This window comes from Tachypleus tridentatus, chromosome 8 (genome assembly GCF_004210375.1).
Source record: "Tachypleus tridentatus isolate NWPU-2018 chromosome 8, ASM421037v1, whole genome shotgun sequence".
Taxonomy (NCBI): Eukaryota; Metazoa; Arthropoda; class Merostomata; order Xiphosura; family Limulidae; genus Tachypleus; species Tachypleus tridentatus.
In genome coordinates, this window is record NC_134832.1 from 65413821 (window position 1) to 65429915 (window position 16095).

At 33.6% G+C, this 16095-nt stretch overlaps 1 protein-coding gene and 1 long non-coding RNA gene across 3 annotated transcripts in view; one reads left to right on the top strand and one right to left on the bottom strand.

The window, feature by feature from the left end:
* The window catches only part of LOC143222546 (repulsive guidance molecule A-like), a 46431-nt gene extending 37197 nt beyond the window's left edge, over window positions 1-9234 (top strand). For both annotated transcript variants that reach the window (XM_076449175.1, XM_076449176.1), the window contains exon 4: window positions 6090-9234. In XM_076449175.1, the coding sequence (XP_076305290.1) occupies window positions 6090-6767 (678 nt within the window). In that variant the 3' untranslated portion in view covers window positions 6768-9234. The remainder of the gene's footprint in view (window positions 1-6089) is intronic.
* LOC143222550 (uncharacterized) overlaps window positions 1-16095 on the bottom strand; it is a 43990-nt gene that overhangs the window by 6551 nt on the left and 21344 nt on the right. The window lies entirely within an intron of this gene.

Genomic DNA, 16095 nt, shown 5'->3' on the forward strand with positions numbered 1-16095 from the left:
TTAGCAAATTGTAAGCAGGCCTAAATTAATCGGCGTGTTTTCACAGTGATTCTAAAACTGTTTTTCCACTACGTTGAACGATGTTATGCATACATGACAACGCCCTGAACAAACAACCAGGCAACATTGATTCGATTTGTTGCCCTACTTTCAACGCAAAAGTGGAAATGTTTCGAAATATTTAATGCACTCTCGGCTAATCATGAAAGAGGATTCGTTTCTCACTGTTGAGCAGTGGGTGTTGTTCACTAGCTACTAACGTAAAAAAATTCTATGACCACTTCATTAATGACTTCATGTATAGGCAGTGTTATGTTCAAGTTTTCAATAACTAAACTAGTTTACTGATTACACTTTTTTATTTACACTGAAGAAGGACGTTGAAATGCATGCATAGGGTGAAACATTGAGATCATGAAAGGAAGTTTAACATGGCAGTTGTGTAAAACATTTTGATGGGCTAATAAAAGAATGCCGTGTGATTTATAGCTGAGGATTAACTTATCGTTTTTCATTCGGTCCGTCGTGACCAGAGGGTTAGGGCGCTCGACTCGCAATCTGATGGTTGCGGGTTCGAATTCCCTTGCCCTATCATCTGTAGAAGCGTTATAATAGTACGGTCAATCTCGCTATTTGTTGGTAAAATAGTAGCCCAATAGTTGGTGATGGGTAGTGATGACTAGCTGCCTTCCCTTTAGTCTCATACTGCCAAATCATGGACAGCTAGTGCAGATTGTCCTCGTATAGCTTTCCACGATATTCAAAACCAAACCTTTTGTTTGTTTATTCTGAATGAGTATTTGGATTTTATTTTTCATTGTCATAACTTGTTGTGACAAGTGTTTCTGGAAGTATGCTTTGGATGCCTAAGTGATTATGAAGTCAAAGAAACAGTAGCAAAACTAGTATTTACAAACTTGGAGTTTGAGAAACGGTTTCTTATCTTCACTGCACAAGTCATGACTTTTCTCCCATTCCTCTTTTCTGAAAAGCGTTTGAAGTAACCATTGTAAAGAAGTTAAAATTATTCTGTAGAAGAAATTATGTTTTCATGAGTAACTGTAACGGTATTGATAAACATAATTTGTTATATCGGGTACTTCAAGCTTCTTACATTAATTGAGTCGTTCATTTAGTTACAAATATCAGTGGTAGTCCCAGTATTGTGTAATTTAAAGAAACAACTCCGGAATAAATGCATTTTGTCTCATTTGTTGAGATGTTATAATGATTAAATGAATTTATTGCATTATTGAAAGAAATGGTTTATTTTAATATTTGTGTTTAGAGCATTGCTCAGGTAGCTAATTGTGAACTTTTGAACGTAATTTCCAACAATAGTAAAAAAGACAAAAAATGTTAGGCTTTTGCATTGAATGAAACATTGTTTCCTTCTAGATATTTCGTGAGTTTTGTTTTCTCGTTATCTTGTATAAATATAAAATCTATATTTTCCCTTTTATTTTTAATACTGAAACGTTTTAGCTATGTTGAACCTAGCTATAATTTCAGATAGAACTTGGCTGCTATATGCAATACTAGGTGTGATGGCAAACATTCCTATCACAAGAGCGATTTATTTGCAAAGTTGACAGTAAGCTAGTAAAGTGTGGCGTCACTTTTGCACTTGAAATGGACCAACACATGTTATTCGTAAGTAATATATTGTTTAAGGAACTTATTGTTTTAACCTGACATGTTAATGGATTCACATTGAATGGAACGCTTTAGAAGCAACGATATACAAAAGACCGAATGAAATCGGTGTTTCGTTCGAGGACGGACTGCCCAATCATAGTTTTGTGACATACGCTATTTTTCTTTGTTACTTTAGCAGTCTAACCCTAGTTTAAATGTTATCGTATTCCTTCTGAAAATCCTTATTAGCTTAATATCATTGAATTGTTAAGAATCACAGTAATTAATGTATCATTGTAACATGTAATGTGTTATGCGATAATGTATCAACACTACATAGTATCCCATACTAGAAGCATAATGTTGAAGTAGTGGAATTAATAACTGTCGCACATTGCGAAAGTACTACACGTGTTAAAGCTATAGCAATACATAATTGCCATTCGTTAGCTGAGTATATTTCTGTGTTAATGTCCTAAGACCTGAGGATATCCACAGAACAGAAGAAGGTTGTCCCGTTTTCACCCAACATGATATACAGGGAGAGAGATATAGATAGAAAGACTCGTTAGTTCATATAAGCGCTTTGTTGTCAGGATGGAGTCCTGTCTGGCCCAAACAGCCTGCCAACAGCCGTGGAAGATAAATGACTTTGTTTTCTCAAGTCCGTGCGGCCCATTTCATTAAATCTGTGGGGCCTAAGCTGTGAAAAACCTGACCTTAAATATAGATATATTCCCCCTCTCCCGTTTTGTGGGAAGCTTCGTTAAGAGAGGTCGCATAGAGAGAAACACTCAAGTACGTGTGTATTTTATTTTAAACTATATGAACAGTAAACCATGCTAGACAAACAAATGTTTCGTGTAAGCATTAATATTTTATTTGAGAAACTTTCTAAGAGTTGTACGAAAGTTGTGTGAAAGTGTAACCGGAGAATTATCGACGATGTTTGTTTTAAGTTGTTGTTTCAAATTATTTATGCACAGAATTACAGAATTGAGGAAAAAATGAGACATTTTATATATTAAGTTTTATTTATGCTGCCATGGTATCTCTACTAAAGGCATCGACAATTAGAAATCCGCGAAACCTTGGTGGTAATAAATGATATTCTTGCGAAACGTAGTTATATTTATTTTCCTCATTTCCGTAGTAATGGAGTTTTACCAAGTAACGACAGTTTCAAATATTGTATATATATTTACCAAATTGTGGGTCTACGACTTTGGCTACAAAACCTCTAATAACATACATATGGAAACAAATGAATACAATTATTGATTTTACTGTTGAAATTTCTAATTTTCTTTTGTAGCGAAAGTGAGTGATTTCATTCCCCCACTTTCCTTCCTACTTTCAGCTATTTTGATTGGAGCATTTCATTTTACAAATAGGTTGCGTTATAGACTACTCGTAAGTAAACTTGATCTTATACTCCAGTGTGAACTTTCTTACCAGTGACGCATTGTTTAGACGTTTCTTTAGTTGTTATTTTTTATGTATTGTCAAATGATGAACAGTACTGTTAGAAGCGGAGTTAGGAATGCCTACATACAATATGACATTATAAAAGTGGTGTTTGGAAATGCTAAAAAATTTAAGAAAATAATAAATGTGTGTTATGTAAAGATAAATTAGAGCACTCTTCCGATTACCATCGGAACCTAAGTATATAATGTCGTTGGTTTTATACACAACTCGCAGAACTTTATCTAAAGTTTGTGTTTGATCAATATCGTATCGTTGAAATAACATTGACAAACAATGTGCATAACACCTTGTAATATTTGAAAGGAATAAAACATTTTAAAGAAGTGAGTTAAAACGAAATTCTTTTTCAGGCTTGACTAATGGTCACCATCCACACGTCGTAACTTGGCGACAACGTTTCGAAGTGTGAAAATATTTTATACGTTCCTTATGAAATCCAGTACTATCAGTCCGAAACATCCACTCCAAAATATTGCAAATGTAGAATATAACATACTCACCATTTACAGTATTCTAAGTAAAACAAACAAACAAAATTATAATTCTTAATGTATATGTATTTTCCTCATTTGAAGGCTTTCAGTACTAGGTAATGTAGAAGAAAATAAATTATTACATTTATGTTATTGACACGAAATAAAAAGGTTCTATTAATAATCCAAAATGGCTGGCCTTCATTTTCCTGACATGGGATAATGCATTTCCACGTGCGATGCGACATCCTCCTTAACATATTAGGGGTGACCTTCGCAAAATTACCAATAATATCTTGTTTCAAAGCGTTAGGTGTTTGATGTCGTTCTTTTGCAACAATCTCTGATAAAGCCACATTAAAACGTAAAAAACTAAATTAACATGAGCTTTAATTAAGGGGCGTCCCAGACTTTTCCCCAACCTTTGGTATAGTTCATACGTAAACAAAGCAACCACGAAAACCAAATATCGTTAATTTGACCAACGGGTTGCTTTGCAATTTCGTCGGAAAGAAAACTGTTATGGATAATCGGTATTTTGAACATAAAATGGTATCTGAGAAACTTAAAACGCATACAAAAAGTTTTACAAGAGTTGATTTCATATATTTAACATTAATTTTTTGCTGTTAATATCATTATAAAAGCAGTTTTGCTAAAACTTTTAACGAAATTAGATGTTCTAAACTTCAATAGCAGTTTTGAAAGAAAAAATTTGTATCGCATTATGCGAAACGGACAAATTGTAATGTACAAAATTATCTTTCTGATTTCATAATATTACGTAATACTGTACACCTGTTTCCGAAATTGATCCTACTTGTGGTGACGATGTGTCTAGCTGCACGTATTAAGCTCGCTTATAAGAACAAAACTAGTCTCGCGCTTCTTCACAAGGTCACAAAACGTACAGTTGTTTAGACCAGGTTTATTGGTGGTCGCTTGGCAACGCTGCCGAGTCATGTTGATAATTCTTCAAGACTTTTGCACAACACAGTATATTGAAAGGTCATGTGTTAGCATAATTTTATTGGTGTTTCATAGAAAGCATCTGAAAGCGTGCCATTTTTCGTTACAACGAATATATAAAGCTTCTTATGACTGTATTCTAACTTTTTGTAATATACAAAAAGTAGTCTTCAAATAAATTCAAACCTCTTTTAAATCGTGGTGTCTTTCGTCGTAAATAGAGTATTGTTTGATATACAATAATGTTCAGTCATTTCTTATTTAGTGATTTAATATTTAGTGATTATTTAGTTTTCATAAAAAACGTGTTAAAAATTAATTATTTTGAAAGCGATAGTAATGAAAAGTTTCGTTACGTAATTCTACCAATAGTAAGTTTTTAATGTAGTGTAGTTGTATTACACTATTGTAATGTTGTTGACATTATCTTACTGGAAACTTCCAAGTTTTCTGGTGTGAAATATTGTTATTAGAGGGCTAGATTTTTCTGTCGCTTGTTATATATATGTAAGTTAGAGAAGGTAAAAGTGACGTTGTAATACAGCTCCCGACTGTTTAGAGTTTTAGCTTATTTTTCCTACCTCCATTGATTGTGTAACTTGTATAAATTACAGTACTTAGTTTATTTCGTATTATATTGCATATCATCAACGAAACGAATCGTAGTTCTGCAATATTTCCAATGCCAGTAGCACTTTTCAAGCCAATTTGTAACTTATTATTTTGGTACGTGCACACTATCGCAATATTAATTTATATTTCGTCATTGTTGTTTGATTTCGGCTTTTAGATTTGCTTAAATTGCCATAACTGATTAGGATAAGTTGATATTCGAATGATAACTTTTATTAACTTTAATCGAGCGATTTGAAGGAATTTTTCACGAATCTTAACCTCGTAGGGTACCGACTTGTTTCTTTCAATTTATTACTGTAACGTTGTTCTTTCGTTAAGCGGGATATTTTAAATTATTGTATTTCTTTATTGTTTCTGTTAGCTTTAAAAAAAGATTTACAAACGGAAATTCCTCGCTAATGGTACACACTCAATTAAAAATACAGTTACTTGTAAAATGGCGCAGCTAATCGATCGAGTAACTGATTTCGCACAATAAACTGACGCTGATCCAAATACGTCACCGAAACAATTACACTGCTGACTCTCCTGTTAATGTATCCAGTGGTGTTTGTCTCGCTTCTAGACGTACATCAGTTATTAGATTTTCGTGATTTCAGCTAGCACATATTTAACCTTAATTATGATACGCCGTCTAACAAACATTTAAATTAAAACATTCAAAATATAGCCAACAATGCAATAAAATCTGTCATGAATTGTAACACCTGATCTTTCAAAATTATTTATGAAAAAAATTTTCCCACAGTTTTTTTAACTTGAATTATGTCAGAAATTCGAAAATGTTAAAGCTGTGACAGTGTGAGCGTATATTATTTAAAATGTAATACTAATACCAACAGATCGAAAAGCATTATGAACAATATGATGACTTTTTTTCAGGTAACTGTGATCGTGCGAGACCATAAGCCGTGCACTCGTGAGAAAACTTTTGAAGCTCAATCCAATGTTCTACCCGGTGTATTTATAGATGGATCTAAAGGGAAGCCCGATGCTGGATCCGTATTCATCTGGGAAGTCGATCCTGGTAGTCACATAGAAATTCACATCGGCCATATCTCCACTCGGATTGTAATTCGTCGAATTGGAAGATACCTCACGTTCGCTATAAAAATTCCAAAAGAAGTTGCAACCCTTGGTGTTAATGTAGACACTTTACAACTATGTCTTAAGGGTTGCCCACGTCGGGAGCGTATTGACTATTTGCAGTTTCTGGCTAACCCTAACTATTGGGTTAGAAAAGTGACCCATAATTCTCGCCCCGCCGTTCCATTGCAGCAAGCAGTTGAGCTGTGTAGACAACGTAAAGTTGCTAATTTTTATTTCGATGCGTGTGTTTTTGATATTTTGACTACAGGGGATAGTAGCTTTAGTAAGGCAGCAGAAAGAGCCTTAGAAGATGCACCAGTTTTCGGCAGTGGTGAGAACAGAACCTATTTGTCCTCTGATAAGAATCTTTCAGTGCAGGGAACACCAGAAAATAGCGCCCCAGGGCGGCCGTTCAACTTATTGTTAACAAGAACATGGTTTTTGGTTTTAACTATAAAGTTTTATGTTTAAGTGACTTCGTTAAGTGATGAGATAGAACCCAGTTGTATATTGTAAATGTAGGTAAGTATAAATATGTCCTAGAAAATGAATCTCAGGAACGTGTAGCTACAGTTTCATTACTTCGCCTGTACAGGTAGCATAGTTTAATAAAGGAGAATTTTAGAATATATGTACGTATATGTATCCACATATATTCTAATACACAAACAACAGATATTTCCATCTAAAAAAAATTGTGCAATTTTTAAACATAGCATACAGCGGGAAGGTAAAGGGAAGTCAGAAGCATCAGATGTCTGTGCTTGCTGCGGTAATGCTGAGAATGAGTCTTGTATCGTCTAATATATGGTGCATATCCCACTCAATTGACGGCGAGTGTTTTAATGTCTGCCTAATATGAATTTTGATTAGTTTTGGAAGATAAGGTTTTGGTATTAGTTTAGTAACGTGAAATTTGTATTTGTTGCCAAAAGGCTGCTCTGATATTTTAAAAATTACGCCTCACATTATAACACTGCGTTGTATTCTGGTGTCACAACCGCTTTTTTTTGTAAAAGATCGATTTACAACATAATTTAAAGCAAAATTATTCGTATTTTTAAAACATCGTAAATAATGACACTTTTTTTATTTGTTTACGAAATGTAAAGGGGTTAGATAATATATAACATGTGAAATGTTAATAATATTACTATTGTGGTTATTACGTTCTGCCAGGTTAGTGTACACTATAGGATTCGACAGATAATGTTATGTTATTTCATTATAAACCGTAAGCTTTTATTTCTTTCTAATCACAAAAGTAGCTTAGTTTTAAAACGTAAATAAATTAATTTTATTTAATTTGTTTAATTTTTACAAATTTCAGAACTAAGTATTGTTTTTGGTCCCGTTTGTAGTAATTCCTGATATTTTTGTAAATTTATGTACGACCCCTTAATGTGGTCCCTTCCTCATCTCATGTCAAGGTTTTTCAAAATAAGAGAACACCTCTCCCTCTTATTTCTGAGCTTCTCTATGCATTTCCGCTGTCCCGCTACTGAACGGTGAAGTCTGCTAAATTCTCTCATACCCTGGTTTTTGTTGTTTTTCTTTGTGAAGTTAAGGTTAATAGCTTCTTTCTTTGATGTTCATCCCGTCAGTCCAGCTCCTTTCCTTCGTTCAATATTTTTTCATCAAATTGGTTATTAATTCTGTATATTGTGATGTACTATTTATATATGTACAACAAAATTTTAAAATTGTTTCACGGTATCCAGATGGTGTTGGTCTTGTGCTATGAACAGGTGTGTTATGAATGGGTATATGTCGTCTGTAACCAAACCTGCCATGATTGAAACAGCTTGATGTTATTATATTCCTAAAAACGTTTATCCACTGGTAGACTACCTTTGTAACATTAGTGGGACGTTAAAACCCCCCTTTCCGTTCCCCTTTGAAACATTAGATGGGAGCCCTCACAGCTGGGACCCGTTTGTAAGGAGGGCGGCAATGCCTGAAGGAGACGCCGCATGGCGGCGCATGAATCATGGCTGACATGGGTCATGCCCTAACAAAAATGCCAGCATATAATCTATATGCGACTAACTCTGCTCAGAGTACAGTGTAGTGAACTTGCCTGCCTTCCCGCTAGCGCTGGAAGAGTTCATTCATATAGTAGGGGCGTTGTAAACTTCATGAAATGGGATAATTTTTTACATAATTTTTCTTTTTTACGCCAAGTAAGACTTTAAAAAAAAAAGGTAACGTTATAATAAATTTGAAAACGCTGTGACTCCTTAAAATACCATGAAAATAAATGCCAACATTCGAAGAATACAGTTTTACATGAAACGTTTGAAACGTCACTTCACCTTAAAACAACGCATTTCATTAAAGAGACTTCCAAAGAATGCTCAGTTTGTTCTCTGTGTATTTAAATTGTTAGATATTGCTATATCCGAAGATGATTTAAGTTAATAGGTTCTTGCTTTTGTGCGTGTAGTGAATCGACCAAAAAAAACTAAAGCTATCTTATGTCAGTGTAAATTTAGTGTTCAGTAACTTTCTTATCTCAACTTGTGACCCGACAACAGGGAAACAGGACTACCTCACGCGTAGTCAATCTAGGCTGATATTGTGCCATTAGAACCGCAGAAGTCAACTTTAGGTACCTGCAACAGTTGAGTAACTTGTATATTTGTTGTTCGTGTCTGAGCTTTCAGTTACTAATAGATTTTCAGAAATTTCGGCTACCAGTGCTGAAAGTTAAACATGTATATAATTGTTGTCTTAATAATACCAATTATTTAGAATTTGTATGCTGAAATACTTGTATATATTCATGTGTGCCATTAACAGATACAAAAAGAATCTTGTATAACTGTTTGGCTATCTTAAATTATATAGGTGACAGTAAAATAAATTGTGCCTGTTTATGATGTACGATTATAGATTAAGAATATATAAATAAATAAATGTATACTCGTTCCATTCAGATTTTCTTGTAACAGCTTTTTTATATTTCGTTAAATGATTGACAAAGTTGCTTACGTTACACATACAAAAATCGTAAAATGTTGTTTTTTCATTAATATCTTACGAGGTCACAATAATTGAAATTTATACAACTTGTTGACTTTTGTAATTGTAAGTTACGCAATAATGTGAATATCTTTGGGTAGTATTATGTTATGTTCGAAGCTTATTCAAGTTAAAAATATTAAATTTATTATATTAAAAAAATAAAACTAATGCAGTGTTTCAGCAAACAATAATTGTTAAGAGAAGTACAGTTGTGATTATCTCAGTCTTGAAATTATCCAGAGATGGCGTCACTTTCGCATAATACCAAATATGTAAAGTATGAGTGTTTATTTTTTTTTATTTCGTCTAAAGCTACTCGAGGGCTAACTGCGCTAAAGTATGAGTAAGGCAATAAAATGTCGCACTGATTTCAAGAGACACTGATATTATTGGTAAACAAAGGAATTATAGCAACTACAAGTGAAATGCATTTCAGAATACTTAGTTTTAGATTGTTTTGTTTATTATGAGTAGCACATTAATCATAATGACAGAAATTGTACAGAAAAATTAAAATTGGGATCAGCTTGGATTCCAAATTGATTCTGTTTACCTACCATTTGTTTTTAACAAGTTACTAGGTTTATTGACATTGAGAACGCGTGTTTACTAATCAGTTAATTAAAACGGGGACTTGTATCATAGAGACCTCATAGCTTACTTGCTTGAAGTATCTGCCAAGTCCAAGGCTCTCTGTATTGGAGAATATAATGTTTGAAAGCTGTTCTTAACAAACGAGCACACTTTTATAATAATAATAATAAAAGCAGTTTATTCGCTGTTTCAATGATATGAATTTCAGGTCTGAACTTATAAATTAGCGAATTACTTTTTATTCAAAGGTTCTATTCATCACTGGCCCCTTGATAAGATCCTAAACCAATATGAATTAATAACGTCACATTTTCCTGGGCGTATTCAAATGTACTTGACTTAGCAGTGGATCTTAGGATAGCACGGTATTTTAATCGTGTTGATAATTTTCTTTTAGGAGAAACCATATAACCTGTCCTTGCCGTCAGCTTGAACATGGTCTTTGCTGTGTTTACGCCATAGATTGAAGTGTGTAAAGAATCAATGTTTCAAAAGTGTCAACTGTGTGAAAACTTGCTACTATACAAAGGAGTTGAGATGACTACATGGAAAGCCTTTTATAAGTATATTACCCGCGAATTATGAAGTTCTCATCAACAAATGTATAGAGATTGCTGTGCAGATCCACATAGATCGTATGGGTCTTTTGACAGAGTATGTTTTTGTGGTAACAATGTTCTAGATAGTCACACTGAGTCATATAGGAGGAAAGAAATAAAAAAAACTTACTGCAGTGACAGATTTGTTGTCATTAAAATCAACAAAGTTAAACATTTTTAGTAGTTTTATTTTTAAAAAATCGTTGAACTTTAGATGCTGCGAGTTCGTACAAATGTAGTAGCTTACAGACTAAAAACGCTAGAAACCGGACAGAGCGCAGATGTGTTTTTTTGCTTAACTACAAACAAATAAATATATAAAAATGTGGTATTTTATTTTCAGAAGCTATATAGATAGATTACCAGAAGTTTCAGATTATTTCATGTAGTGGTTCGTTTTTGCATTGCAATAAAACGAAAACGATATTAATCTTATTGCGGTATAATGCCCCACAAATTATCAGTAAAAAGAACATGCTTATCCAGTTTATATGGTGTACACCACAAGACTTCAAAACTGTATTTAACTTGAATTTATTTATGCCTCACTGAAAAAAAATACCAGAACCCCGCGAGGGTTATGTCAACATTTATTAAATAATTATAATTTTATCTTGAAGCGTATTAAGAATTATAATCTGAATTTTTAAAAAAATGTACTGTCTGTCTGAAGTCAAGTACAAAGATGCAGAATAAGGTATCCGTGATCTGCCCACCACGGGTATCGAAACCCGGTTTCTATGGATCGCTGTAAGATAACCCTGACATCATGTTTACTTAACACATTATTATTAGATAATGTTGTTAAAATTACAGTTTGAAGTAACAATTTATTTACTCATTTAACTGGTAGGAAATTACATTTATCTAAACACAAGCAAAATCATGTTTAATTTTACGTGATGCACATTAGTGAAAATGTGATAGTCCGTTGCTGAAATGGACAAAGAGCATATTGAATACTTGATTTGCATTCATACCACTGTATTCTTTAGATATAACTAGGTCTTAAGCATGTTTGGCATGTATTTTTAGACCACTGTACAACTGGGAAAATCTGTAAGCTCTTCCCCCCCCTCCCCTCGCCACCTGTGAGCTGTACTTGTATTACAAATTTATTTTGTTCCAACCCTATGTATGTGTATGGAGAGAGGGCGGGGAGAGTTAAGAATAGGTCGTAAACACGAGATATTTAAGTGGCTTGTTTAACAACCCATCTAATAAATAGCCCATATCATTTTATGAACGAAACACATTGTGGAGAAAAATTACTCTCAGCAGATAAAAACTGCTTTTTTTTTCTTCGTATTGTCACACATGGTCGCTCGCACATTTACGGGAGGTGTTCGAGTGGTGTGTGGAACTCTTAATAACGGTGATTTTATCTCATAATGGCATGGGACGCATGTCTTCAAGTTACAGTTCTCATTTTGAAAGTAAACTAAACTGTATAGAGCTACACTATGTTTTTCTGGTGGATAGAAAAGATAATAAAGGTTCTTTTGCCCTAGAGATAAATGATAAAAATGACCTGCATTCTTCTGTTATCTGGACTTGGTTACTATCAAAATTAATGTCGTTGTTCAATTGGCTTTTGCTTCGTTACTCTTTCAACAGGTTGAGGCGTTAACGTTGCACTTTGTTCCACCACCAGTAAGTTGAGAGAAATCCACGTGCACACGTATTCTCAAGCAGCTTGACAGTTACGAATAATTATAAGACGATAATTTTCTCTTAAATCTTAAACATTATTTATTTATTTTTTTACACAAACATTTGCTAAACTCCAGCTTCTCTGGTGTTGTAATAACTCGAATTTTTTAATTGTGCAACTGGTAAATTATTCAGATGAAATTAAACAGGTGCAGCTCAACTAGCTTCCCCACGTAAAGCCTAAAAATAATTTGCTTTGCTCTAAAACATGGAGAAAATTGTATGTTTGTGCATGAGAATTTTAGTGAAAATATGAGATATTGGAGTTAAACAAAAGTATTTTACAGCCTCTGAGAGATACGGTGGTATTCCAGTGTGTGGGGGAGGGCCAGTACCAAAGAGATGAAAATTCTTATTACAAGTTTCATTCAGTTAAGATAAAATATTTTACCATGAAAAATTTTGAGATCTTATTAATTTCTAAAGTGTAGTATTTCTATACCATCTATAATAATAATAAATATTGTAAAAATAAGATTTAAACTGTATGAAAGCATTAAACAAAAACATTACACTTATGTTCTAAGTGAAGCTTTGGCAACAGGAGAGAAGGTAAACAAAGCTACAGCAGCGCCATCAAGTTACGAGAATTTTACTTTGGAAATATTGAAATTTCCTCTTACAAGAGCTTTCCAAATACGAAAATATCGGAAAACAAAGCTTTTACTGTACTACTAAATTACTTATCCAGCTAGTTAAACCGATTTTTATTTACCATCCTCAACTTCGCTGTCTCCCAATTTTATTTCTAATTTCTTGTTTCGCCATTTGAATCCACCAAAAGAAACTACAAAGCTGTAAATGTTTGTTGAGTTTAATACAGCAACTTTTGAACGACAGTTAATGTTTTAAATGTTATGAACTAAAACGCACAAATGTCAATTTTTATTCTAGAAAAATACCAAGTTTTATGAGGAAAGGGAAAACGCGTGTTACAACACAATTTTTTCACTATTATAAGTATGATTATAAAGTAAAATTATCGTTTCCATGTTAGAACAGAATTGTTTACATTTATATTAATATGTGTTGTAGTAATGAACATTTTAAAAAATAAGGGTTACTTAAAAGAAAGACAAGTTGAATAAAACAGTTGTTTTGTACACCACTAGGTAACGTTGTGGTTATGGTGGCTACTTCGAATGTGACATCTCTTCAAAATGACACAGTTCAAGATTCCCATGTAAATCGACATTAACACACTAAATGACGCAAAGATACATTACTTCACTCGCTATCTCAATTTGAATGTTGAGTCCTGGTAATAAACTACATATCTGTGTTTGAGCTTAAATAAACTACATATCTGTGTTTGAGCTTCCGTGATATTGTCAACAATTTTAATCGGAACATAAATAAAATACTTGGTATTATAATTTGTTGTAAATAATATTGTGTAAAGTTGTTACAAATATCAGAAATAGTAATAGGTCTATTCCAAAGATGGCTGTTGAGATCAGCGAAACCAGTCTAATACTTACTTAATATATACCAATTACTGTATTATAATATTTACCAATTAAGCAGTACTTTGTTTTCATTTTCAGTGATCCCGAAGTTCTTTAGAACCTCCTTAATGCATTGGTTTCCGAGTAGAATTGACAAGAGGTACATGAAAAATGTCGTTGAAGCAACGACACATGACTGTTTGTAACCATGGTCTAATATAGGTTAGCAGAATCGGAATTAGGTGCTAATATAACAGATTCAGAGGTTCATGTTTCAAAATGTTTCCGGTATGCCAAGCTCGAATGGGCAAACATCCTTGACTTTACTTCCAAGTGGACTATTTCAGGAAAATATCTTTTGTATATATCTTCTGTATGTTCTTAAGAGCCAATACAAGGAGCGAGGAAGAATTTTCTGTTATTTTTGTCGTAGCACGTGAGCTTCTGACTAAACTCGACACATCTATTGTAGTCTCAAAGGTAGTTCAGAGGCAGATTCTTTGAAATAATACTCCTATATTCGACGCCTGAAAAAATACTTCAGATGTGAAATATTTATTCAAATACTAGACTTATCCATTAGCGACTTGAAAACGCGATTTTTCTGACAAACTCAGACCTCTATTCAGTTTAAAGCATTAATAACTTTGAACGCGATAAATGTCAGCGAAGAAACACTCAAGCTGGCTGTGAAAGAAATCTCAAGTGGTTCACTTCTTGGGTTGTCCCTGACTTTCCCTTTTGCTTTCGAGAACGGATTCTAGCTGAAGCCAAAGTTTGGATAACACGATAGCTGTGAATAAAAAAAGATGAGAAAAAGGAAAGCACAATTCCTTCTTCACTTGATTATGTTCTTGAGAAATGTGGCCAAGACACATTTTCAAACGTTCTTGCACTCGTATCATTAATGTTCAGCATGGTCTTTGTTGAGCGAAGCTTTTTCATTTTGAGCGATTTAAAACTCGGCTTCAAACACAAACGGGTCAAAACAAACTCAATGAGAGACTTTAAATGTTTTTGGGGTGCTTCGGTTCTTGACGAGAGTCAGTTCCGGTTTTCCTTAAACAAATCTCCTCTCCCCAACTTATGACATAAGAGCTCCATCAGACGTTGGTGTTGCATTATTTTAAAGAAACATTGGCATGACGTTTATATAGTACAAAATTGAATAAAAAATGTGTTTCGAAGCTCCAGTTTCTGCACCTACTTGACGTCAGCAATTCTCGATTAGAGAATTATTTTTCGCTTACTGTTATTAATTGTAATGATGTGTCAGTTTTATGGGCCGAATTCTTTACAGCAAGTGTTTGTGACTTGTTTGCGATAAATTCGAACAGTAAAAAGACAACACACAATCCACTTGTTTTAAAATAATATATTCAAAATGCGTTGAATGTATGTACAAAAATTCTTTACATTATATGATATCAGAGTAGCATCTAAAAACTCTACATAATTTTCTTTTCCTGTCAAAAGGTCACACAGGATAGTTCAATTACTTTAAGACCCAATTGCAAAGACGAAATACTTTTCTCTGTGCTGTTAACAATCTGCGTTAAATCCATTTACGTTGCCCTGTGGATTACCACAGCTGCATTCAGAACTTTAAATAATTATTTCCTTTTTTGTCAAAGTCTATACAGGCAGGTTCAATTACTTTAGATCATTGTTTGACAAGACAAATTATTCTCCTTTATCTTTGCTAAACTGTGAAATTCGCTTCAGATTTTGCTCGTTACGGTTAAACTAACAATCACGCAGTCTTAACTTCACTTTCACTAATTCGCGTTCCGCATCCGCACGTGCGTATAAAAGGAGTCAGAATAATTTTAAAATTTCTAGCTCTCTAGTAGCAACAATATTACATATAACTAGAAAACTTTGAAAGATTCGAATAAATTGGCGTCAACGATACCACTAAAGCCTCGTACAATAATCAAACTGCATGTTAGAATGAACAACTCGTACTGAGTTATGTAACGAAACTTCTCGTTTTTAAAACATTTGTTTTAAAAAGTAAATAACCATTAAATATTAAATCATTTAATAAACTAAATAATAACTCTTTAAACTAAATAGTCTTGTATTTCCAACATGATGCACGATTCATTATGAATATTAAAAAATAAATAAATGGTTTATGCGTTAATCTAGTGGAAAGAGTTTACTTCGCTTTGAATTTCGCACAAAGTCACATGAGAGCTATCTGGCGGACTTATACTGCTAGAAACCGTGTTTCGAAATTTGTGGTGGGTAGAACTGAATATCCCTTTGTGTAGCTTTATGCTTAATAATAAACAACAGCTATCTGCGCTGTCCTTCTCTAATTTATCAGTGAAAGACTAGAGGGAAAGTAGCTACTCATCTTCACCCACCACCAACTCTACTCTTTTACCAACGAATAGTGGGATTGACCGT